This window comes from Vidua macroura, chromosome 7 (assembly GCF_024509145.1).
Source record: "Vidua macroura isolate BioBank_ID:100142 chromosome 7, ASM2450914v1, whole genome shotgun sequence".
NCBI lineage: Eukaryota > Metazoa > Chordata > Aves > Passeriformes > Viduidae > Vidua > Vidua macroura.
The window spans coordinates 35,404,204-35,429,598 of record NC_071577.1 but is presented as its reverse complement, the minus strand read 5'-3'; the positions used below and the strand labels follow the sequence as shown (position 1 = coordinate 35,429,598).

Here is a 25,395-nt window from a genome sequence, read left to right as displayed (position 1 = left end):
TCTGTTACACTGTGCCTACAGGACATTCTCCTGTTTGGCTCAAGGTTTGGGAACATTTTGCATTAATTAGACTTTAAAAGAATAAAAACAGTTATAAAGCTTTAGCTGGGCTAAATTCTAGGTATGTCTTTCACCTGATAAATGATAAATAAATGCTTGACCTGCCTTGTTTTGGCCGTGCAGGAGCTGTGGCACGCGTGCCCAGCTGTGCCAGCAGGCCGTGTTTCCCTGGAGCGCCGTGCTTCGACCGCAAGCCCCCCTACGTTGGGTACCTCTGTGGCCGCTGCCCTGCGGGGTTTTTTGGAAATGGTAGGAGCTGTGCCAAAGTCCCCAGAGCAGGTACTTTCTGGTTTTTTAGAATTTTAAAAATGTTTTGCCTAGAAAGGCTGTGAGACAGGGTGAGCCAGCGTGGCATTACAGCACGCTGTACTGCGGGATCAAGCGCTGACGGCTGCGTTGTGTCACTCTCACCTGAGGAGCAGCTGGCAGGAATTATTTCAGGAATACCTGGCTCCATGAGTTGAAATCCAGTAGATTAACCACCTCGTTTGCTACTAGGGGGAATTCAGAACTTGTTCAATGGTATGAATCACCACATCTGTATTTCAGCAGGAATGCAGGATTTGTTTCCTCCTCGGTAAGATCAGAACATGACACATGCCAGTATCACTTAGCCCTCCTTCTTTCCTAATTCTTCTGCTGCAAGGCATCTGTTCTGCAAGGTGACCTGTGAAGACAATAATAAACAACGTGTCATGCAAGAAGAACTATACCAACAACTGAAGGCAACAGATAATTAAAGCATTTCTGTAGTACTGTTCATAGCCTGAGCAATAATCTTCCTTGGGGAGCTCTGAAAATCAGCTGCTCCCATTAATCTCTGAGGACTGAAGAGAAGGCTTCATTAAAAGAGGTCTTCTGCTGTGGTAAAAGAAAAGCTGGGTCCTCACCTCAGGCACAAAGTGGCAAGGGCACAGCAAGCACTGTCCTCTGATCCTGCTCTCTCTCAATGATATTCCCATAATTCAATGTGTGGCTCTATAGGGACAGTCTGGATGATTGTCCCCTTTTTACTGCCAGGAGTACTCATGTTTATTCCTTAATAACAGTAGTTGCCAGGTTAGATGCCTTGAAATCTTTTTCCTAAGTATTCAAGACAGAGTGACTTGAAACCTGTCAAATTGTTCCCTGACCTCCTGCACTTGACCAACCCCCCTTCACTTCCCATTATGTATCCAAATCAATGATTGTTACCTTGCCGTTATATTTTAACACACTCCACTACCAAAGTGGAAGCAATTTTACTGCTTAGTGTAGGTATCATCCCATCTCTTGGAACTATAAATTGACTTTAGCCAGTTCTCAGAATCTAAAGGTCACAAAAATAAACTCAACATTTTTCTCTCCTTAGCAATGAGTATGTACAGAGTATTACTTAGTCTGCCAGCATCACTAAGCCAGCTATTGACTCTTCTATAACTTGGGGAAGCTGTAAAAGTGGTTGAGGAAGAAAAAAAATCATTGTGCATATAAATAACTTTTCTGTTATTGCCCAAATCTGCACCTTGTCATTAATGGGATAATGGGATACACATTGTGCACCCCAAAGGTCCTTTAAGTGCTTTGGAGTAGAGCAGACATTCTACAGCTGCAGGTATTGGTACAGTAAATCAGGCACACTTACACTGTGCTTATATAAACATTAACCAATAAATTTGTCTGTGTTCTAGAAAGGGGAATGCAGAGAGAAGCTGCCATTTGCTGTGATTCATACCTGTCATATACAACTCCAGGCAAAGATTTAAGAAATATCCCAGGTATCAGGACCTGAAACAAGTACATGCTTCCTTCAAAAGAGAGCTGTATATCAGAGGCAGGGGGATTGTTTTACACTTTTCTCTTAAATATGCAAACTGAGCCCGGACTTCATGCTGCAAATGATGCCAGCTTGAACACTTCAGGAAGGGAATGCAGAGGAATTATTTTTTTTTGTTCCAACAGAAGTTAATATTCACTCCTGTGAATTGTATCACAATACAAGCAATGAGAATCTTGTGCCTCAAGGTTAAATGAGAGTAGTCATTTGTTTTAATACTTAGAAATGGAAGCAATTGTTGCAGCTTTATGAGTGTCCTAATTTATGGCCAAAATTATGGGTTTAACTTTGCTTCCCAAGTCATTTGCCAGTAGAAGCAGAAGTATTGTACAGCATTGATGATTAAAAGATATCAGACAAAAAAGAATTAACTCTCAATTAAATTTATGTACAGTTGTGGATTATGATTATTGTGAAATCCTCCCTGTTGTAATAATAGCTTCTCTCCCTTGTAACTTATGCCATCAGTCTTCAAATGAAACAGAACAAATCCTCTTCAGCTTGCTACAGTGCTCGTGAAGGTACTGAGATTATGTGCCACTTCTTTCCAACTCAAGTAATTTTAATCTAAAAATACTCCTGCTAATCCCTATTTTGTACTTTTATTGGCTGCTTTTGACGTGAAATTATACTCAATTGCAGAGATTTAAGGATTAAAGGATAAGTATTTCTTCATAGCGAAACCACAAAAAATACCCAACTGCCTTTGTAGGCTGCTGAGGAGAAAAATATTCCAGAGGAAAATTGTTTCCTAAGTCAGTGTTTGATGAGCTGCACCCAAAAAGACCTTCAATTTTGATTTATAATCAGCAAAGTACCATTTCCTCAGCATTGATATGTGATGGGTATTCATCTCTCGAAGTACTTGACTTACTGCAAACTATGTAACTCTAAAAATAAGTTTCTGAGCTACATTTATCTGTTCTAAAAATGCAGGGCCTCATTCTGTTCTCACTTTACATATTTTACCTGGCCTGTATCTGTAGTTTGTATCACTTTAAACCGACCAGACTTGGTTGCAATTTTTCTGGAAGTACATCAGAACAGTCTTAAGGAAAAGCCAGTATGGAATTTCACATATAAAGGGAAGTTTTTGTTTTTTTTTTTTTAACAGATTCTCCTATCAGAAACAAAAAGCTATTTCTGTCCCTTTCAGACCCATAAAGCAGGTATCCTACATTTATTTAAAAATTTACTAGTAGGGTCAAAAGTCCCTTAAGTCTGCTGGCATTGCAATAAAGAGGAAAGCCTGAGGAATTTAAATCTGTCCAGGCTTCCCTGGGCACATTTCACTTTTGTATAAAATATCTGTTGCTTTTTTGCTAGAAGAGGCAGATCCATTAAATCAAACCACCTAGTATCATTGGTCATATTCTTGGCACAAAGAAAATGAATATACCCTAATGGGGATGCTGGTGATGTTCCTGCACGCTGCAATATCAGTTCTCCTCAGGAGCTGTGGGTATTTCTCCAGACTGGTTTCATCACTCACAGTCACACAGATACCCATCTGTTTGCACTTTCTTTAGCAGGTTAGAGAGGTTGGTGTCATCACAAAGGATTTATTTTTTAACTATTAGTAAATCAGCAATTTTACTGGACAAAGCAGTGCCACATCCATCACCCATAAAAGATTGTTTGTTCAGAGCCAGCTCTTTCTGCCTCTCCTGGTTTAGGCAGCTGAAGATCAAGGGAGGGGGTGATTTTATGATCTTTGTAATCGAGTTCTGCTTTCCCTTTCAGAACACCACTGCAAGATCTGCTGTCATAGCAGTCAATTTGCAGTGTTGTAGACATTTGGCACTTGCTATACTTTAGCATGTGCAGCTATTTGTTATGTTTACATGCTCTGTGCTCCACACTTCTCCAGTGTCTGCACTGTGCATCTGAATTCACTTTGATTTTACATCAGAGAGACCTCTGTCACCTTCTCATTTGCACCACTGTCAGATCAACATCAAGGTGTGCATTTAAAAGGAGAATAAAACATTTTGAAGTAAAAGGTGTGTGTCTTTAAACACACAGTGCTCAGTCAAACACCAGAGGAACATGTTAACCTTAAGTTTTGCATTCTTACATTTTAACTTGGAAATCACTTCTGTCATTATTAGCAGTCATCATTAATAGTGATTAATCCATGAAAAATAAATATCTCCAGCAAGAGCTTTGGTCACTAACCCCAGGTTTCATGTCTGGAGATAACTGCAGGAGTAGGGACTTCTTACTGCCTGGAACCAATCAAATGATTTTGTTTCAAGGGATGACTGAAGAATGTAATAGATTCCTTTCATCTTTTATCTAACAGAATTGATGAATTTGCATTAAAAAGATCAAGGCCCAGATTCCAGTCTCACTTACCCCAGTGTAAAGCATAAGTGACTCCACTGAAGAAGCAACTTTACCCTAATGGACTGAGCTGAGCACAGCTCCTGGAAGACACAAAAAGCCCCTGTTGAGGCAGGCACATCACACACAGGACTTTTAAATCCGAGATCTGTGTGTACCAATAGGTGTAGATAAAAGGCAAGCACTGTTCAGCATTCAGAGAGTGCTTTGCAAAGAGGAACTAACCCATACTGACATGGTTTATGCAAAGAGTTACACGGCCCACGTGAAGGTAGGGATGGAGATGCTGCAGCCATCAGCTGTGAAGTTGCCTGAGATCCTTGCAAACACAAAACAGAAACACTAAACACACAGCAAAGGATACTCTGATCTGCCTCTGTGTGGTAAGAGCTCTCAGCTCTGCCTGTGGGCTCCAAAACTGGGAAGCATTGAATGCCAATGGCTTCCAGCTCCTAGCTCTGACTCAGGCCATGGAAACTGTCCACAATTCATCCTTGGAAGCATGGTGGGAGCTGTAGCTCCCTTTCAGAAACACCCTTTCAGTGTTTCTAGCCGGGGTGTATTTCAGGACCAAAGTGTACATTTTTTTTCAGATGGACCAGTTATGATGTAAAGATGTCTCCTTCAAGGGGTATATGATGAAATGGCAAATGAAGTGGGGTTAGAAATGCCACACAAAGACATTCCATATAAATTTGGTCTTATGAAAGAGTCAGTTTTGCAAATGGCATATCAACAATCTTCACATGAGGCCTGGATCAGCCTGGCATTTTGGACATAAGCTCTGACCCTTTCCTGCCCTCTGAGTCTGTAATTGCCACTGGAAATCCACTCCTGTACTTGTCAAGACAGAAAGGGAATCAGAGAGAGTCTTTCTGATGTCTTTCTCCTCCTTAAGGATACCTCATAAAATATTAAGTATTTTCAGAAAAATATCAAGAGACCTGTACAGTATATGCCATGACCCGAACATGACAACCAAAGTAGACACAGTGGGAAGAATATGTTTAGATAATTTAAAAGATAAATGGTCTCCAGCTCCACTGATCCATACACTCTGTCAATCCAGAACTTAAGTGCTTCCAATACAGATGATATATTTAGGAAATGATGTAGCTCAGCAATAGAAGACCAATGAAGCCCAAGCCATAAAACCACTAGGGAAGAGGACTCAGCTATATGCCATGAATAATATTTACATTCAATCAGAATATCAAGTACAGATTACATTTCTCTCCTACCAAGAATGTGCCACCTTTTGCTTAAGCAATCACTGGGCCATCATGACTTTTAAGTGATAATAACAACTCAGTCTCCAACAAATAATCTACACAGGATACAGGCTCAGTAGTTTTTTACATTGACAGAGCAGAGCAAGATTATCTTCTCTTAGAATTTCCAGGCTCATTTAATCACCCAGCTATAATAGCACACAGCTGTTAAAGGGAGCCAACCCTGTTTGCACAAATTTGACAAGATTGCTGCTTTGTTAAAGGCACTTAAAGGCCCCTTTGGAACTGGAAGTAACTCAGACTGGACCAATATCCTGGCCCCATTAAAGCAACACAAAAGTCTTTCCACTAAGGGATAAAGCAAAGAAGAATTTGAAGAGAAAGGACTCGGAAGCAACACAAAACACAACACAGTACAGGGTTTAAACAAAAATAGGTCTGAAATATACACACTTACCATGGTCAGGACAAATTTTACCACCAGTTCCTAAACACCTTGCTGGTTTTGAACAGGCATATAAAGGTATAGTAGGACTTCTGCAGAACCAGGGGATGTCCACTGCCAAATCGTGTGAATTTTGCCCCAAATATTACACACCACATGAATAGGGTTGGTTCATTCCTGAAGGGACACAGCAACAGCCTATAGCCAACACAAGCAACTGATCCTCTAGGATGGAGGAGAAAATCATTGCCCATGCTGATAACATGTTAGATTTAGAATTTCAGAGAATCGGAATAACAGTATTAAAAGGGACCTCAAAAGATATCTGGTGCAACCTTTGTTTTCTCAAAGAGAACTAGCTAAGTTCTTCTGTGCCATACGATCTGAAAGCTTATTATTGTAATTCCTTGCCTTTTGCTTTCTAAATTGGGAAGAAAGTATAGGTACTTGTCAACCTAATCAGTTGAAACTGTGGAGAATTCCATAAAAGCATGATTTCACTGAGAGTATTTATACTTGCTTACATGATTTTCAAATAGATTCATTACTGGTTCCCAGTAAGGCATAGTTCACTTTGTGTCTTGGCTTTCATATGTAAAATAACTCAATTTTTATATGTTTACAGCCCAAAACAACATAATTATTGTTTTAGACCATTTATTTCTTGAGTTCAATAAAAGTATTTCAGTAATTTATTCTTTGCCATTTCTTTGCTGAAATACTTTGAAGTATTTCAGCTATTTTTTTTTTCTTTGAAGAAATATTATGGCTTTTCTTTTGAAGAAATGAACTTTCTTTATAATCTATTATTACTCTTCTAAAGGGTTCTACATAGATATTTCAGAGTATTAGACAGGGATGCTTCAGAAATTATCTGCCTTAATTTAGCCTATTTTGTATATATCTATCAACCTGTTCATGCCATGAGAGAGTCTGAAGACCCATGAGGCATCATCAGATAAGAACACAGTTTCTATTAATTTTTCCATCTATCTCAGTTCTGAGAAGTAAAATATACTGTCAATTTTTGAATAGAAAATATAATTTGATTCCATGAACTCTGTCTTAACACCACCTTTGTACCTGCTGGAATAATGCAGTTCCGAGCTCCAATAACTGGAGGAGGCAGAACACAAAAGAGGAGGGGTAAAAGTTCAGACCTGAAATGTGGACAAGGGACAATGAAAGAAAGGGTGACAAATCTGCTACGAGGGGATTAAGTGGGAGATCCAGGGTGTGTTTTGAAACACAGCCACACTTCTCTTTCTCTTCCTGTTTTCTTGGCTGGGAATTCAGAGAGAAGCACAGAAAGAGCACTTCTGAAAGCAGCAGCAGAGAAGGGGTTAGACCCAAGGAATATAAAGAGCACGGAAGGAGATCTGGCAACAAAGCAGTGAGAGGAGCACGGCTCCTGTGCCAGGGGTGAGAGCACATCAAACATTTTGAGTTTTTTCCAACCCACATGAGGGAAGTTTTCAATTAAATCTTGAAATAAAATGAAAGGTGAAAAAGATGTTTGAGAAAATATTGTTTATAAAAACATAGCAGGTTTATAAACCTCCATAGGCAATCCAAAAAATAAAAAGATACTGATAAAGAAAATTGTTGGTAGAGAAGGGGAAAAAAATCGTTGTGTGGGGAGCATGCTCATATCATTGCAATCAGTAATTCTTACACCATTTTAAAAATGTTGTCTCTGGTGACCTTGATGTTAAAATTTGTATTGAAAACATACAGAAAAAAAATCACAAAATAAATAAAGAAAACCCCTAACAAAGAGTCTGAAAACAAAGAGCTCAAAATACATTGTTTTCCTCAAAGACCCATTTTTCTCTCATTGTGTTAATCACCTTCCTGCATTTTGCCTCTATATGATGTCTTGTTCCAAGAATCTTACTTGGAAAGTAGATCCACATAAGAGGGGGAAATGTAATGTATTAGGATAAATTTCATATTTAAAGCTGTTCTATCAGTTTCAGACTGGGGTGTCATACTAGGACTCCAGCTCATGCCCTAATAATACTCTTATCTACCCAGGAGGCCAAAAAAGGAGCTGATCATTTAAATCTGTAAGAAATCTGGCTTTGATGAATACAAACTAAGGCAGTATTAGTGCCCAAACTCTTTGTTCTTCTTAGTTTTTTCTGTCATGTAATCTTCATAATAACTCTTTAATTAATCTCCACATTATGAAAGGTTTTTTTTTTTTTGTTTCTTAAACTCTAAATCACAATACTTTCCATTGAAAAAGTTTTTACAAATAGAAAAATATTCCCTATTAAAAAAGAGCTATACCGTAGCAAAATCTTTTTTAACAATTGTTTTCTATTTGTTCAGTATGAAAGGGAAAATCTTTATGTATTCCTTGGCACATCTTGGATAAGACTGAAAACTTTGTCAAGCAGTCAATAATATCATTTGTATCTTCACAAACTGTTTCTTTCCTGGCCAGCCATCTCAGAATCCCCATTTTCTTTAAAGACAGCAGTTAATGAATTGAGATGTCAATTATATTGTTCTGAAAACCCTGAAGAAAATGAGCTGCACAGTGATGCAAAAATGATAAATGACCTTTAATGTGACATAAGCAAACTCACTACGTCACACCCAGGTAATATTTTCTTGTATACTCACATAGGTTTTCAACATCCCAGAACTGGAGAAGGACCTCCTTGATAGCAGAGTCTAGACCCCCTTCCATTTGTGGGAATTATTTACTCTGAACACAGAAAGACTCCTAAACAAGGTTTACTGGGAGAGCTGACTGAAGAGCCCAGGTTTTCTCTTCCCCACAAGTGTTGTGTTGAAACAGAATAATTTTGTATTTCACTGACACAAGACAAATTTGCCTTGCAAATTCTGAATGGTGTTAGAGGATTGTGTATGTGCAGCTGCAGCCACGTTGGCAAACAGAGTCTGGAGCAGAGGAGCTGTTATAATCAGAAGTGGCTGAGTGATGCAGAGTCCACAAACTATTCCCAGCTGCTCATGATTTTGGTAGGTGAAGGGGAAGAAAATTGCTCACCAGACAGCAACATCAGCGACACAATCTCATTTTCTATCAGGCTGAAAGAGCTCAGGGATAGTGAACTAGAAGTTCACCTTTTAATTTCATCATTAAAGCATCAAGTGAGTAAATTTGCCCATCACAGAAGTGGTGGTTTGAGAGCACAAGGACTGAATAGTCCTGTACAGATGGAGAGAGAGTCGTGTGACTCTTCTGCTCTGTGCTGAGCTGTGTGGATGTGAGGCACACCACATTTGACTTTCCACTTTTTTACATTAAAAAATATGTAAAGGATCATTAGGTCAAAAATTAAGCTCCTGTCTAAAATTACATTAATATCCCAATCAAAATGAGCCTTTGAAATGTTTTTGTTGCTACCAAAAAAAATCCTGGAAGTAACTCTTTGTAAAACTTGGGAGGTTGAAGCTGTATTTCACTTACAGGTGGTAGGAATTTATTCTGGGAGTTACTGCTTGTGATTGTAGCAGAAGGGATAGGGTAACTGGGAATTCCACCCAGCATCTAATATGGGGAACTTCTGGATGTTTAAGAGGAAGGAAGGGAGAGGGAAGACATTAGAGTATCACTGGATGGCAAAACAAGAGATGTAGGAATTAAACACACTCTAAGTAGAAAGGAAAGTAATGCCAGAACATAATAATATAAAAGAGGAAACTAAGAGTTGATGAAAAAAAACAGAATTTCCCTGGAGCATCCTATTGACAGCTGCTCTTGTTTCCCTTTTCTCACTCAGTAAATACAGAAAAAAATATTAACATGGAAATATACAGAGGGAAATGGGAATATCCTTAGCACTCTAGTAACAAGACTTCTTAGACCAGTGTAATTTTTCTGTTCTCTCTTGACATTTTAAATAAGATTTATGTGCTGGTAGATGTCTCAAATTTTAAATGATGACCCACACCGTGTAATATGTCAAAAGTGCATTTCTCTGCCAACATTCTTCTGAATGAGAAATGGGCTGGACAGCAGGTACTACTAAATGTTAATAGCTCTAAAACTACACAAATTGTAAATTTATTGAATTGTGTTAATAATGAATCCTTAAACTGTTCACAGAATTCTGAAGGAGTTGTAGCTCAAGCAGAATTAAAGGTGCCCATAACCCTCTGAAGTGACAGGCAGAAGTGGCCACAGCCAGAGGAGTTTAAGGAGAGGGAACCAGTCTCCACCTGAAGAGTAGACTGGTTTGGGGCATTTGATTAGATTAAAAGAGAGAGAAGCACTTGAGATTACATGGCGATGCTCAAGCCATTACATAAATAAAAAGTTACACTCATATTTAAAACCCAAAAGGAAAGTTTTTAACTCTAAAAGCTACAGAGAGAAGTGTGGCAATGGAAAGGTGACAAATACTGATATCTGCAGGCAGCTTAAGCAAGTGTTTGAAGTGTCAGCTGCCAGTTTTGGTCAGGATGGGGCTGTCTCCAAGGCACGTGGCTTGGGAAGAGCAGTGTGAAGGTGTGTAAGTCAAAGCCCAACAAAGATGTGGGGGAACAGCACCAGGGAATCTGGCAACCAGCCTGGTGCACCCTGTTCTGGGCAGGGTGTGAAATCTGTGCTGCATCACTGGCAGGAGAAATAGTTGGGGTCAGAAAGGGACATGGCTTCTCTTAATTCAAGTCTGGATCTGGTCTTTTTTTGAAAGACTGTAAAGGTAAAAAAAAAAATAAAAAATCTCCAACCAAACAAACCAACAAACCATAAACTCAGAAGAGAAAAAATATATTTGATTTCTTTTCTGTTTCAGAATGTTGATATCTCACCCTGGGTTTAAGAAATGTCAAGTACCTTCCCTGTGAATGGCTGTTTTCACCAGCTTAAGTAGTCATTTTTATTCCCTTGGGAGTGATCTGGATCCTACAGATTTGCTGTGCCTTAGCAACACGATGATGGCACTGGAGAACCAGGGACTGCCTGTGGCAGTTCTGATTTGTGAAATCCCAGTGTGAGACCCTGGGAGAACCAGAGGCTGGAGGGTGACAGGCTGGGGGACCCCTGCACCACATGGGTGAAAAGTGTCCTGGTGTCCAGTTGGATGAGGGATGTTAAACCTGTGTCTCAGAAATTTGCTCTCTGTCACTCTTGCTCTAATGTTCCCCAGAGGAGGACAACGGAGGAATCTGTCTTTTTGGGACCTGATCCATACAGCAATGATGCTCTGCTTACAGTGCATAAATAAGAACAGAGGTCCTGCCATGCCCAGCTGGAGCAGAGCAGCAGCATCTCAGTCTCTTATCTACTGTGAAAAATAAACTCAGTTATTCCACTGCTGCCCATTTCCCCTTTTGTATGGGCAGAAATACTGACAGGTAGTGAAAATGTGGGTTTGTTCCATCATATAACCTTGAGCACTTCACCTTGTGGGGTTTTTGTGGTGATTTCACCCAGTCCAATATGCAATCATACGCTGGCAGAGCAGGGAAAAACAGATTCACACACTCACAGTTTGCATTGATAATGGGTTACACATTTGAAGATATTGATCAACAGCAAGGAAAATAAATTGAAGTAATGCAGGATTTGAGAAAGCTGCTGACTACAGACAACTGAGTCTGCATTCTTTTGGTTTGCTTTCTTTGTTTTAGCTTATTTAGATACTTGGAAGGATGCAGAAAGAAATTTTCAGGTATTCCAGAAAAAAATCTATCATGTTCTTATGTGAACTAAATTGCACACCATCAATACAAGCAAAAATCTGAAACAATGAAAGCTGAGAGGACACTCTGGGCAACACCCTTGAATGACCCCAACATCTTATGAAGTTTAGGCACCTCTGCAGAGTGGCTGAGGGACATTTATCAGTATATATCATAATGAATGACCAACAAAAATGTGTCACTACTCTTCAGTGGTAGCATTTGAGATGTAAAAATTATCTTATCTCAGAAATACTCCAAAAATATGCTCCCCCTTACAGGGAAAGATGAAGTTTATTTGAAGGATGGGTATCTCACCTCTATCATCTGCTAAAGAAATAAAAGATTTCCCTTTCTCAGGTAGTCAGTCTGATCCCCTTACTAGTTACTCAAATTTAATTGGGAGGAAAACCCATTTAATTATGACACAGTGGAAGGAGCTCAAAGCTATAATCAGGGCTCATTTTGGAAATTTGTCAGAGAGGTCATTCAGCCCTTCACTGTCATTCCTGTTGATTTCTGGTTCCTGAATCAAATTTTCTAAGGGCTGTAATGATCATCTATTACTGATAATTTTCTGCGGAGATATTTCTTTCCTCTTTCTCTCATTCATTCATTTTTAAAAATCCTTTAACTTCTCCTATCCTCACATGCTCTTTTTGCTGATGTCCTCCTGCTTCATCATCTCTGTTCTTCCATTCTGTGTCCCTCCTCATTCACCAGCTTTACTTTGGATACTGAAATCCACTTATTTGCCTTCTGCTCCACTAAATACCACGTATTTACCTGCTGATGGCCACAGCTCGATCCAGCACCATTGTAAATCTCCAAAGCGTTGTGCTTCAGGGCAATAGCAACTCATCAGCTGCCAGCAGAATGACACTATTTATCAGCCAAATAAACACTGCTTTGGCTGCCAGGATTTGTTTCGGTCCAGTCAATGCCCTAACTTTCATCTGACCCTTGCCAAGCATCTGAATCTCTTTCCTTGCTAACTCTGGTTAAGATCTCCATCAGTGGGAGTTTTTAGAAAGTGATTAATATTTATATTTAAAAGAAAGAGGTGCATCCTGCACGGGGTTAACCCCAGAACCAAGCAAGGATTGTTGTTCAGGATCCAATATATTCCATATCCTACAGAGTGAGCGTGCCAGAACCGGTTAAAAATAGCCTCTTCCATTCATTAGCGTCAGCAGATGGCCATTAATCTTCCTGAAAGTATTGATTCAAACTACTCGTCTCCACTTTCAAGGCCCTTCACAGAGTCCCCTCTGCCCATCTATCATCCCTCCTTACACAGCTGAAAAGGTGGCTGGCTTTGGGACAAGTGGGTGACAGTAACAAACCGGCCGCTCCCTCACACGCTGCCCCTGACGTCTGCAGGGAGCTGCATGCAGCACCAACAAAGCTCTTCCATTTGTCTCCTTTAAAAGCTTTCCTAAAACTTCCCTTTGGGAAGCATTCCAGAGTCACCCACTGGTGTGATGGCACTGGAGCCTCTCCAGGGCACGCTCTTGCCAAGGGCCATGTTGACACTGTGTGTTTCTCCACCTCCAGCATCTGTCTGTGCCAAACTGTGGTGTTCTGTCTCCTTGACTCGAAGAGCTGGCATCAAACTCTCTGAGTTATGCCCTCAGAGCATTTCCCAGCACAGCATTGCACTACAGGCAGGTAATAAGAAGCAAATCCTGGCTCAGGAGGTCAAGAACTGGAAGATTCACCACAAAAAAAGGTGCACAGTACCAAAACCTCCCGGACTAGTGTAAGCCAAAATTAGTAAAGCAGCATGGCAAGTTTTTGCTTGGCTGCAATTTAACCCCTGCATGTCAGCCCAGCACTGCAACTCAAATAATGCCTGGCCTTCACTGAGATTGCTACCAAAATATATTTCATCTGGTTCATGAATGCCACCCTTCGAGTGTCATCACTGCAGTTCCCTGTGCATCAGTGCTGGTGTCACCCACAGCAGACAGCCCCATGTTGGCATAAACCTACCTGTAATATCTGATAATTAACTCTTTTACTTCTGGAATTGATGTTCTGTTGTTTGCTCCAAACACAAAGGTTCACAGTGGTTACTTTCAATTCTAGACCAGCAAATTTAGCTAATATTTATCTTCCTTCTGCCCTAGTTTCAAGATCTTTCCAAAGCCATGTGGACTTTCCTGGAAGAAACATTGAAGATGCTAGAGGCTCTCACCAAGAAGATGCATCTAAGACATCAAGAAATGCATTTCCCCTTCTTTCTCAACCCCAAATTCCAAGGCAAGATATTACATTCCTTTTGCAAAGAAACCCCACACCCATTCACACTCCATCTCTTACAATGGAAAAGGAGACTTCCCAAGCTCAGACGTCACCAGAAAAACAGCCTGACATGGAGTTCACAGCACCTGAGAAACAACATTTTCTTGAGGAAAGTGACACACTCACACCCGTTCTGCATGAGGAGCCAGAGCCCAGAGCCCCAGGTGTCAGTGTGACCTCCCACCCTGCTCTCCATGTTAGGCAGCACAAAGAAACTACAGCACGGACCGTTCCTCCTCATCCCAGCACAAGCCCAGCTTCATTCCCTGCAAGCTCACAGACTCGTTCCAGACATGGTTATTCTCCCAGGAAATGGCCCAGTCGAGTCTCAGTCTTGAGGAATAAACCACCCCAGGGTTTCCCAACAGAGCAGCCCAGAGCATCTCCTCTGGCCACGCACCTCCCCTCCCCTCCCCGTCGGCCGGACCCTTCCCTGGACGCTGCACCCCGGAGTGCTGCTGCCCCAGCAGGGTCTGCTCCTGGAGCAAGGCTTCCAGCACACACCACAGCAGCCAGGAAGGTGCTCAGCAGAGCAAGGGATGCTGTGGAGCTGCCAAAAAGCAGCAGTGGGGTGCAGCACAACGGGGTGTGCGCTGACCTGCCGTGTTTCACTGGGGTGCAGTGCGAGCCAGCTGGAGATGGAGAGTTTCAGTGTGGTCCTTGTCCCCCTGGATACAGAGGTGATGGAATTACATGTGAAGGTAAGGGAGAAAATCCTCTTTAAAATGCTCTAATAACTCCAAGTCTAATAATTCTGCAAAGTAAAAATTGTTTTTTTATTATAAATTTGGAGATTTTTGTGGCTGGGACCATTCTGTTTTTAAAACCAATTATATTTCAAAATAATAAATAAAACCTATAACTTTGAAGCTGCTCTTTCTGCTTACAAAAATGACATATTTATTTGATACCATCTAATCTATTAAACCCAGGAACTGATTGTGATCTTTCTTAATACCAGATTGATTCTACTAAAGTCATCACATTCAAAACCATATAAAATTTCTGTGAGAAAGAGTAAAATTGATTCTACTTCTCTATACAACACATTCTAGGAAAAACTAATTTTTCTAATATCTTTAAAATTACCTGTAAATATCAATCTAATATCTCAAATATGAAACTGGACTTGTCATCTGAAATGTATAGCACCAGAAGGGTTTTCACAATATATTGAGTTATTTATTAGGCACCTGAGAATCCCTCCATAAAACCATAGGATTATGTACTTTGCTGAAGCAATGAATTCCCTGACTTTGCTATCATTAATCACACCTTTTGCTGACATCCCTCTGATAAGTTGATATCTTAACTGGCCTTCCACCACACAAAGCAAAAGTATTTGTAACATTCATTCCCCTCTTTCTCGTCTGGTCTCTCATTCCTCATGCGCAGAGCAGAGGGGTCTCAGCCATGATGTACTGGGAAGGACCTTGCAGGGATTCCTTGCTGTAAGCCAGGCTTTGTGGGGGTGTGAAGCCCCCAGCACTGCTGCAGCTGTCTGAGCTCAGAGCATATATTGGAGATATAGTACAAAATGTACAAGAAAAGGTTTCTGTAATATTGAGCACTTAATTTTTATTTTTTTTTTTTTGCCTTTTTGCACATTTCTGAAACACTTCTCCTAAAGGATTTAGAGTTACTTGGCACAAAGGAGTTTGTCTTTAACTTCTGTTTATACCTAGAGATGGAAAAGCACCAAACAGGTTCTGGTATTGGGAAGCTCAAAGCAAGTCTGGCCACAGAAAGGCCTCTCCTCAAAGAGCACTCCCATGTACATAGGAATATTTACAGTCTGGACATAAGGCTGCTGTGTGTTTAGCAGACCCATCAGTATAGTCCTTAAAACATAAATCTACCTTAAAATGTAAATCTACCTCTGCCTTTTACTTGTGAGATGTTTCCCTCAGTTACTGGTATTACTGAAAATCTCCCTGGAGAGTCCTTAGGATGAAATACTTTATTACCAACATCATTCTGCATCCTGGGGCTTGATGACACGATGCACAAACATCCCTTTTTGTCTCTTGTCACTGACCATGACACCTGAGTCAATAATTAGCCTGTCCATTCCCTTCTCTTCTCCATCCTGAGCCCCCTGCACACCTGCACCCTGGAGCAGAGCCAGTGCTGTGAACAGCACCCATTGTACCTCCAGCCCTGGATGTCTCTTCCCATGTCAGATGAAGGTGATTCATCATGACAAACGAGGTTGAAAAATGAGGGTAATTTCTTGGATTAAGGCCTGTCACAACCTCAGCCATCAGCACCTTGAGATGCCCACACTACACCAACTCTCCTCGAGACAGCAGTGTCCTCTGAGAACAGGAGGCACAAATATTGGGCAAAAAAATCAAAGCTTAGATGAGACTAACATTTGCAAAATCTCCAGGCTTCAACATAACATCCTTGGCAAGTGAGCAAAAATGTCAAGAGACTCAGACTCTATTGATAGTTGTCACCATCTTATTTCATATCAAAATACAATTATATAAAAGAACCAGCCCGCTGATAGCCAGTTTTGGATCTTGAGGGGATGTGACCTTTGTTTAATAAGAATGTCTGAAAATAATCTAAAATAAGAAGTACTTCATCAAGTGGTATATATGCTGTGTTAGAATACAATTTATTTTTTTTCCAAATGTGTAGATTCAAAACCATTTGACTTGGAGGACTAGTAGAAAAAAAAACATAAGCAGTATCCTGAAAACTAATTTCTTTCCTAAAATATATAATAACACATTTTATATCTTTAATATTATTATCCCTCTGGACAAGCCCCTGGGTCTCCCTGTCACAGTTCAGTTGGAAGTCCTCTCCCTCTGCTTTGTCACCCTGCACTGGGGGTCACACACTCACAGGACCACAGGATGGAAGAGACCCCTGGGGACCATCAGGTGTAACCTCCTACCCTCTCTTGGATGAACACAGCTGAATGTCAGTGTGTTTAGCTCATATTCAGACATCTGAGATATTTTCAGACTACTTCAGCAATTTCCATTTGGATCACTCCCTTCACTGCTGACATCTGCGCTGTCTGTCAGAAGTAGAACCCTGCTTTTGCTCCTCCTGCTTTGGTGTAATAAGAATTACAGATTATTTTCCTTCTGTCAGCAGCTACGTACTCTGCAGGTGAGGGCAGATGAAACACTTCCTCGAGGCTCTGCAGCTCTTTCCCCTCCCTCCACAAAGGCAATAGGACCTTTTTTTAGTAGCCAAATATTAAGACTTCACAGCCAAACAGGCCAGCTTTAAAATCTTCATTTCAGAGCAGTGTTTTGAAGACAGTCAGCATCACCTAGACGAAAATAAAAAATAAGTAGGGGAGGAAAGGCCTGCTGTAGTCCACTGGATTCTCCCACATTTTCTCTAGCAGAAGATGCTTTCTGGCACTTCTGGAGTAAGCTTAGCCAAGCATTCCTCTGGTGATGAGGGAGGTTGCTAAATACCTAATTTTCACTCTGAGTGCTGTTTCCAAGGATATCTGCACTAAAAAAATGCATTTCTACAGTCTCCTTCTAGCAGTTTTTGGGACAGCACGAATCACCTGCCAAAGAGCCCTGCAGGAGCATCAGAGCACAAACAGAGCTTTACACATCTCAGCTCCATGTGCCAGTTGAATAAAAACCTAGCACTGTAATAATGCAGAACGAGCCCAGACAGGACTGATATCACATATCAGCGTTTCTGACATTTTGTCTGGTGTGTTACAAGTGACATGTGTGCTGCAGTGATTTGTAACACTTGGGGCCAACACTCTGAAATATTTGTTAGTGTTGGTGGCCACCCTAGAGCAGTCCCTTGTCATCCTGCCTCTGTTCCCCACTCTACCAAGGTGCACAGGTCATCACTTGCAAAGATGCTGCATCCACTGGACAAGGAAAAGGGAAAAGTGCTGTCAGTTCCCTGGGCTCAGCTCATTCCCCAAGGTCTGTGCATATGGCACTGCCTGAGAGCAGCTGTTGGACTCCTGGAGCTCCTTAGGGTGCCCTAAGGTGGAACACTGCCTTTCCATTTGATAACAGAACTGAACTGAATGAAAAATTCTGCTTTGGGTGTCATTGTTGGGCTTCCTTCTGAGAGACCTAGACCTGAAAACTGATGAAACATAAGGATTTAAACCAAATTTCTCATCATCCTTTTTTTTGTTGTTTTTTCTCTGACTCCAAGCTCCTTTGATAGGGAGTTTCTGGTCACTAAAACTGCACCATTAAAAAGTCAGCCTCCATTTCATAGAATACAGACAATTATTTAAAAGCATTTTGGATTAGGTTGACAGTTAAGGAGTGATATCCTTCTGGTATTTCAGCAGTCATAAAAGAGCCTCAGCATTCCTGTCAAAGATAAAGTTATAATACTTTAGAAAAATATTCTTAAGAAGGTGAAGTCAGTAAAAATCAGTAAGAAAGAGAAGGGGAAGTCTAGAACAATGGGAAGTCTAGAACAGTGTGAGTGATGTTTTCTGCTCAAGAGTTAAAAACACAGTATTGTCTTGACATTACAAAACCACTTTTCAAACCAAATAATTTTCAAAGTAACAGGAGAGATGGAGTAGTTGGGAAAGCATTATGATTTCACCATGTACAGCTGCATGAAATGAGAAAAAAATGTGGGTAACTCTTTTTTTTTTTTTTTTTTTGACATTTTACACCCAAAAAGATCTACCATATCAAACTAGAAGTCCTTTCCCTATGTCCAACAGCTGCCAACTGCATCTGTCTAACAATATGTGGGAAAGGTAGAGGGATATTTCTGGAATAGCTTCTCAGAAATTATGGATCACGTGCTCCAAAACACCAAGGTGATGCCTTGGAACTTTATCCTGTTCACCCTTTCCAGGTCACGTCTGATTTCACAGTTTTCTATCCTAAAGTCATATTTTTCTGAAGGACCTCATTATTCACTGGTTCTTTGCACAAAAGCTCTTCTATAACTTTGTTTATTTATCCTTGCATCTTTTTCTGCATCTTTTCTACTTTTACTGTATCTTTTCTGAGCTGAGGGCTCAGACCTGCCCCTGGTATTTAAGATGGAGTTCACCATGGATACAGGCCAAAAGGAAGTCTGGCATGGTGTGCTCTGCTCCTTTCTGAACAAATCCTACCACTTTATTTGGGTTTTTTTTGGCTGCAGATGAGCACTCAACTGGCATTTCACAAAGCAAAATACATTGGTACAACCTAGCCAGCACTGGTGCCTGCATTTGTATTCCCAGTTTGTTCAGTCAAGTTTCTCTTGTTAATATTCCAGTTGCTATGATGGACATTTCTCTCACAACTGGGCTCCCAGACTGCTGGACTATTTAAATATGCAATGAGTTAATTTAATTGCAGTAACAACATGCTTTAATCCTATGCTTCATTTCATTTATCTGTGTATCTTACATGCAAAAGAAACGCTTCAGTCCACAGCTTTCCAAAAGAAAAAGCAACAACTGAGGAACTTTCATTTCCCTTTTTCCACTTCACCGTTGTGCTGAAAGCATTAAAACTTCATCTGCACATTTAGGAAGTTAGGTTAATGTATCTTTGAAAGGAAATAAATAATGTACAATGAAACAAGGTAGACTACGCTCCCCTCAGTGAAGTCTGTCCTGATCTGACTTTGGTGCAAAATTCTAAGCAGGCAATGCTCTCACAGCTCCAAGCCTGGCTTTATTTGCAGACCCAGGGCCTCGCGTGGGGATGGCACAGGGAGTTACTCACTGTGGAGATGCCAAACAATAACTCTGTCCTGGAAGACATTTGCTGATTAGGCTATGGAAAATGAGAGAAACAACAAAGCATCTGGTATTCCTGAGTGCCCCTGAAGTTATTGCAGAGAAACTTATAAAAACTGTAGGATCTCATTTTAATGGAAAATAGAAGTTTGGGGATATTTCCCAAAAAGCCTTTTCAAAGGAAACAATAATGCACTTCTCCATTTTCACCTCCAGATTTTAAATTGTAAACATAAACATACGTACACTTGACAGCAAGATTGACCATTTGCAGCAATGTTTTCCTCTTTGCTGTTATTTTTCCCTATCCAAAACCGCTTAGTATAAAAACACCGCAATACCTTTCTATAATTTAGCAAATGCTCTTGGAAAAAAATATTCATTTCAGCAGATGAAAGATAGAAGTTTGGGAAAATAATTTGACATAAGCAGTATATTTCTATTACAGTGGGAAATGTCTTTTAAGTGAATATTACTCTTATTCTCACAGAGGAGCCAGTGTTCAGTTTTTATCTTTTGCTATTCACCAGTAATAGAACAGTTTTAAACATTTTACTATTAAATGTCACCGTAAGAGCTAAATGTTTTAATATCCAAAATACCATGTTCTTTTCTGACAGTTCAGATGCACCTCAGAATGTGCAAAGGCCAGATGGAAAGTGTTCTTTCTATTCATATGGACACACTTGCTTTAAGTGCTACACAAACCACGCTGAAATAAAGTGTAATACGCTTGAATGTCACCGTGCTTGGCACAGCACTTAGGCACCTGGAGGCTTTATGCAACCATCATCCTGCAGGAAAGGCAATCACATTTAATGTACTTTAAAAAGACTGGTACATTTTCCCCCAGGTTTTGTACCCCCCTTACAAAGCAGGGGCAAAGAAATCACAATCCCAGGTTGCTCCAAGCCCCATCCAACCTGGCCTTGGACATTTCCAAGGATGGAGCAGCCACAACTTCTCTGGGCAACCTGTGCCAATGCCTCATCATCTTCACAGCTAATAATTTCTTCCTAATACCTCATCTAAATCTATTTAATTGTCCAGACAAAGATGATTTGGGTTTATCCCTTTTTTGTTTTTAATTTTTTTTCCCCCATAGATATATATTTGGAATTTCAGCTAAGCACATGTTGATTTGCAAATGTCTCAACCTTATCCAATCAAAATAAAATTTAGCTTAATGACATTCTCAGCATATACAGTATGAATCTAAAATACTCCTTGTAAGTTTTCTATTTTCAGGAAGGTCAAATCCTAAAGTTATATAATGCAGCATTGAAAATTTCATCGTTAAATACCAAATACATTTCTTCGATGCTATTTGTGTCATCAAAGTGGTTTATTTAACAGCACCTTCTTGGAGTTTGTCTTTTTTAATACAATTAGAAAATGTGTGAGGTCTTTCATTATTTTTTTGGTTGGCGAAGTTCATATTCCATGGCCTGGTGACAACCACAAGAGGTAACGAGGTCTTCAACAAAATAACTGCATTTAAATTACGTGACTCCCCAAGAATTAGTCCTTCATTTAGCTTTCCATTTCCATAGCCCATTTTCCAGCTTTAAGAACAAAATGTGGTGCATTAAGGTTCTCTTCCCTCGTAACAATACTTAAAATGAAAGATGCCTTGTTTCAGGTCTCGTTAGCTTCATTTTGCTTTTTCCTTGGAATAACCTTGCTTAGCCTCATATCCTTCATAAAAGACAAAACTCTGCCAGTGAAGTGAGCCAAAGTACAACATTTTTCACTGTGTTCACTTCCCACACACAAGGGAAGATATTTTTCATTCTGCTATGTGAGGTGCCTTTTTTTTTTCCCCAGTAGCATGAGGTGCCTCTGGAACACATTTTTTGCTCTGCTTCTGCCACAGAGTTTCTCCTTTGAGTGTCATCCTGTCCCTTCTGTGATGATTTTTCCCTTCAGTGGTCATCCTCTCCCTTCAGTGATCTTCCTCCTCCTCTTTTGAGTTTGCCATTAGCAATTACCAAAAGAATTCTCAGGTACCTGCCTTAGATCTTAGATTTAAGGGTCCAAAATTTCCATGCTCCCTGTACAATAAAATTTTTAGATTCAAAATTATCAACATTTGAAAAACAAGCATGCCTTCAGCAAATAGCCTATTTCAGGAGCTGCAGTCCTTTCCACACTCATCCTCTTCCTCCCACAGAATTACAATGCATACTGCAATAAGAATTCTTTATCTAATTTGCTGCTTTGTCTGCAGAGTTCATGCTACTCATTAAATATTAACTTTTTTGCTTAAATGTTTGCCATTTTGCTGACAAGTCCACACACAACTATTTTTTATAAGAAACACTTAATCTTTGCCTTCATGTGAGTTCTGACACCTGTTAAGGCTTACTGACCATCCACAGGGCAAATTTGTAGAGAGGGATGGGCAAGGTCTTGAGTTGTAACTCCATTTGTACTTCATCCATCACTAGGCTTCAAAACATGTACTTTAAAATGTGCCTGCTCAGAAGTTAAATATGATTATGCTAAAACCATTCCCTTGCAGACTTCATACAGCTGCTCATTAGTGCTGTATTGCTAATGGGATAGCTACTGCTATCCTGCAGCGTTTTCCTCAGCCAAATTACTCACTGGATTAATAAAAGGGGATGGGGAAAGAAGTAACCTGTGCTGTGCTCACAACCACAGAGAATGTCATATTTGAACTGTGTTTTTTTCCTTGTGTTTCACTCTTGCAGCTCAGTGTGAGCCCCCGTGTGAGCATGGAGGAACTTGCCTGCCTCACAACACCTGTTCTTGTGCTTATGGATTTGTAGGGCCTCGGTGTGAAACAAGTATGTATGAGCTCACTCAGGCTTTCTTCATCACGTGTTTCAATTAGCAGAAAATTACAAGAGAAAAAAAAAAAAAAAACAAAAAAAACAAAAAAAAAAACCACCAAAAAACCTTTTTTCTTTCCCCCCCCATATTTCCCCTTAAAATGATGATTGAATACAAAGGATTCAAGTAATACAGTAGCTATTTCAGAGCATAGATTTACCAGCAGCATTGTTGTATTATGTAAAAATATGCACATCTAAATCAACATTTTCTACGTAAAATTGCTTCTGGAAAAACAAACAAAAAAAAAAGAAGAAAAAAGTGCATGTTATTTATAGTAATATTTATGAAATTTAAGATTGTGAGTGAACGTAGTAATGCTAATTTTGAGAACACAAAAGACCAGCCATACCTATTAGGAGTAATGCTACTCTGCAACACAACTTTAAAAAGAGGTTCTATATAGAAAATATCTGAAAATCAGCCTTCAAGCCCTTCTATATCAGCAAAGCACATGCACTTCCACCATTACAGACCTCACTGCTTATTTAAATATCAGGTTGCCCATGAGAGGAATATAATTTTATCTATGAAAGCGAGTAGCTGGAATACTTAAAAAGCAGAGAATTTTAAGTGTATGGCTTCTTATAGAGAGAGCAAATCAAGGAAAGGGCCAGCTTTCACCCTCAGTTTACCTCCTGGACTAATGCTATCAGTTATTGGCTGCAATAGGATCTGCAGCTTTAGGGTCTGCAGTGGTGTTAGTGATGAGAGATTTTGATCTTTTGTGTGTTTTGCAGTGGTGTGCAGCAGGCACTGTCACAACGGGGGGGTGTGTGTGTCACCAGATGAGTGCCAGTGCAGGCACGGCTGGAGCAGCCCCTCTTGTGAGACAGGTGAGTGCTTGGTAGTGCCAGATCCTGTGCCCAAAAGTGCCCAAAAGCCCTGAGGTTCCCCCACAGCTCAGTGCTCAGACTGGGAATTGCTGCTTGAAGAGCTAAAACCTAAGAGGTGACCAAGTAAGAATTAAAGCTGAAAAAGAGGACACCAAGTACAGGGCAAAACCTCAGAAAGGCTTGAGTTTATGTAACTGTTCATAGGTTTAGATGTTTATGTAACTGTTCATAAGTTTAGATGTTTACCTAAATCTCAGGGTTTTATAGAGGGAATCTACAGACAAAATCTTTCTGCAGCTTTTTAAGCTTGTGTGATTCTGGAGCTAGTTCTTCTGGAGCTAGTTCTTATCATGCTGTGCTGCCAGAATTCACACAGCTCCTCCTGCCTGCAGCTCTCACTTGCAGAGCACCTACAGAAAGCATCCACAGGAGTGTGGGAGCTCAGGAAAAAGCCACCTCCACCCATCAGTACAAAATGACAAGGTGTGGACTGGAACTAGGTACTTATTTCTAGTCAGGGCTCAAAGTTTTAAACAGACACAGCTCAGACCCCCCTCTCAGGATCCAAGTCCTAAAAGCTGGGGTGGATATTTTCTCCAAAGGCACAGAAACCACAGCACTCACCTGGGACAAGGCATGCAAAATAGTGAAATATTAAAAGATGAGAACTACCTGAATCAGTGCCAGACCTGAAGGCTCCAGAGACAGTCTGCCTCTGCCACGGTGAATATTAAATGACTGAGACACCTTCAGCCTACATTACCTTTCCTGGAAGGTGAGAGATGTCATTTTAACCTCCATCTCCTGGAGATTGCTCTTCCTGTAAGTGTTAAAATTACAGACCTACTGAGGAAACATAAATTAGCCCAGCAATGATCCAGAGGAAATGACTGGGATTGTCACTGCTATTCTGGTTCCCACTAGATCTGCTTTTTCTTCTTAAGGAGTTCTGCAATTTTATTTTGGGGTGGTTTTAAACAGAATCATGCCAAGACAAGGATAGACAACAAGCAACAGTAGCAGTAACTTCCAGAGCAGATTAACAGCAGCAGGATTTTTTTGTCTGCTGACAGCTTTGGTGAAAGGATGCCAGACTCACCTCTCTGGCACAGTTTTGAGTGCACTGCACAGAATATTTTGTGGACATTTCTGGGGCTTCCCACCTCAAGTGTTATGATAGGAATGTCAGGAAGAATACAGGCATAAAAATGAAAAAAAAAAAAAAGATGACTTTACCACTGGAAATATAAACACTGACAGACTGACAAGATTATGGACATCTGTCAACTAGCCAGGACAATGACATGACTAAACCAAATTCCCCTTGAGCAATGAATTAAATCCATTTTGACTTCATAAGTGACTGCTTCTTAGTCAGAAAAACCTCTCATCTAGACTACAATTTCACATTCTTTTTCTTGTTCCAAATTGACATTTTTTTTCTTCTTTAGTTCATCTGAAACATTTTAGTGACCCTTAATTTATTTAAGCTTAAATGCATTTAACCCATAGCCCATTTTTAATGGGCTATCCTGTAAGATACTGAAAGACAAAGGGAACCAAAAGAAAAAGGCTGGTTTAAAGTGTCACTCTGCTTTACAGTGAAAACTTTATCAGATTCCTTATTCTTCACACACTGACTTCCCATCTAAATCAATTTGAAATTCTAATAGTTTTGTTTTTAACAGTCTGGTACTTGCCACATAGAAATATGCAAGACAGCTTTTAATTCCTAATGCCTGTTGTATCATCTAGAGTAATAACAGATACATAAAGAGGCAAAGGGAGCTCAGCCAGTGGCTTTGTTGGTGATGAATGAGCCAATGTGTTGTGGGAACTGGCATTTAAATGAGGCAGAACAAACAGGTTTTTTGGTGCACACCTATTCAAGTCCATGGAAATGCCACAATGCTCTGCTGAACGCAGACAAAGCAGCAAACAATTAATATCTCATATCCAGGTTATCCAGGGTGTATTTTATTTGACTACATTTACTACCTTGGGATCATGCTTGGTGCAAATACTGGAATGGAAATAAATGAACTGTGCGAATCAAAAGAATACATCCGAAATAAATTAAATTACTACATTAAATTATAGTCTATTTC

General features: G+C 40.2%; 1 protein-coding gene across 1 annotated transcript in view; it reads left to right on the top strand.

The window, feature by feature from the left end:
• Positions 1 to 25,395, top strand: part of LOC128810364 (von Willebrand factor D and EGF domain-containing protein-like) — a 229,814-nt gene that overhangs the window by 116,142 nt on the left and 88,277 nt on the right. Inside the window, exons 20-23 of the mRNA XM_053983162.1 lie at positions 184 to 339; positions 13,699 to 14,574; positions 22,310 to 22,405; positions 23,192 to 23,287. Coding sequence (XP_053839137.1) covers positions 184 to 339; positions 13,699 to 14,574; positions 22,310 to 22,405; positions 23,192 to 23,287 — 1,224 coding nt within the window. The remainder of the gene's footprint in view (positions 1 to 183; positions 340 to 13,698; positions 14,575 to 22,309; positions 22,406 to 23,191; positions 23,288 to 25,395) is intronic.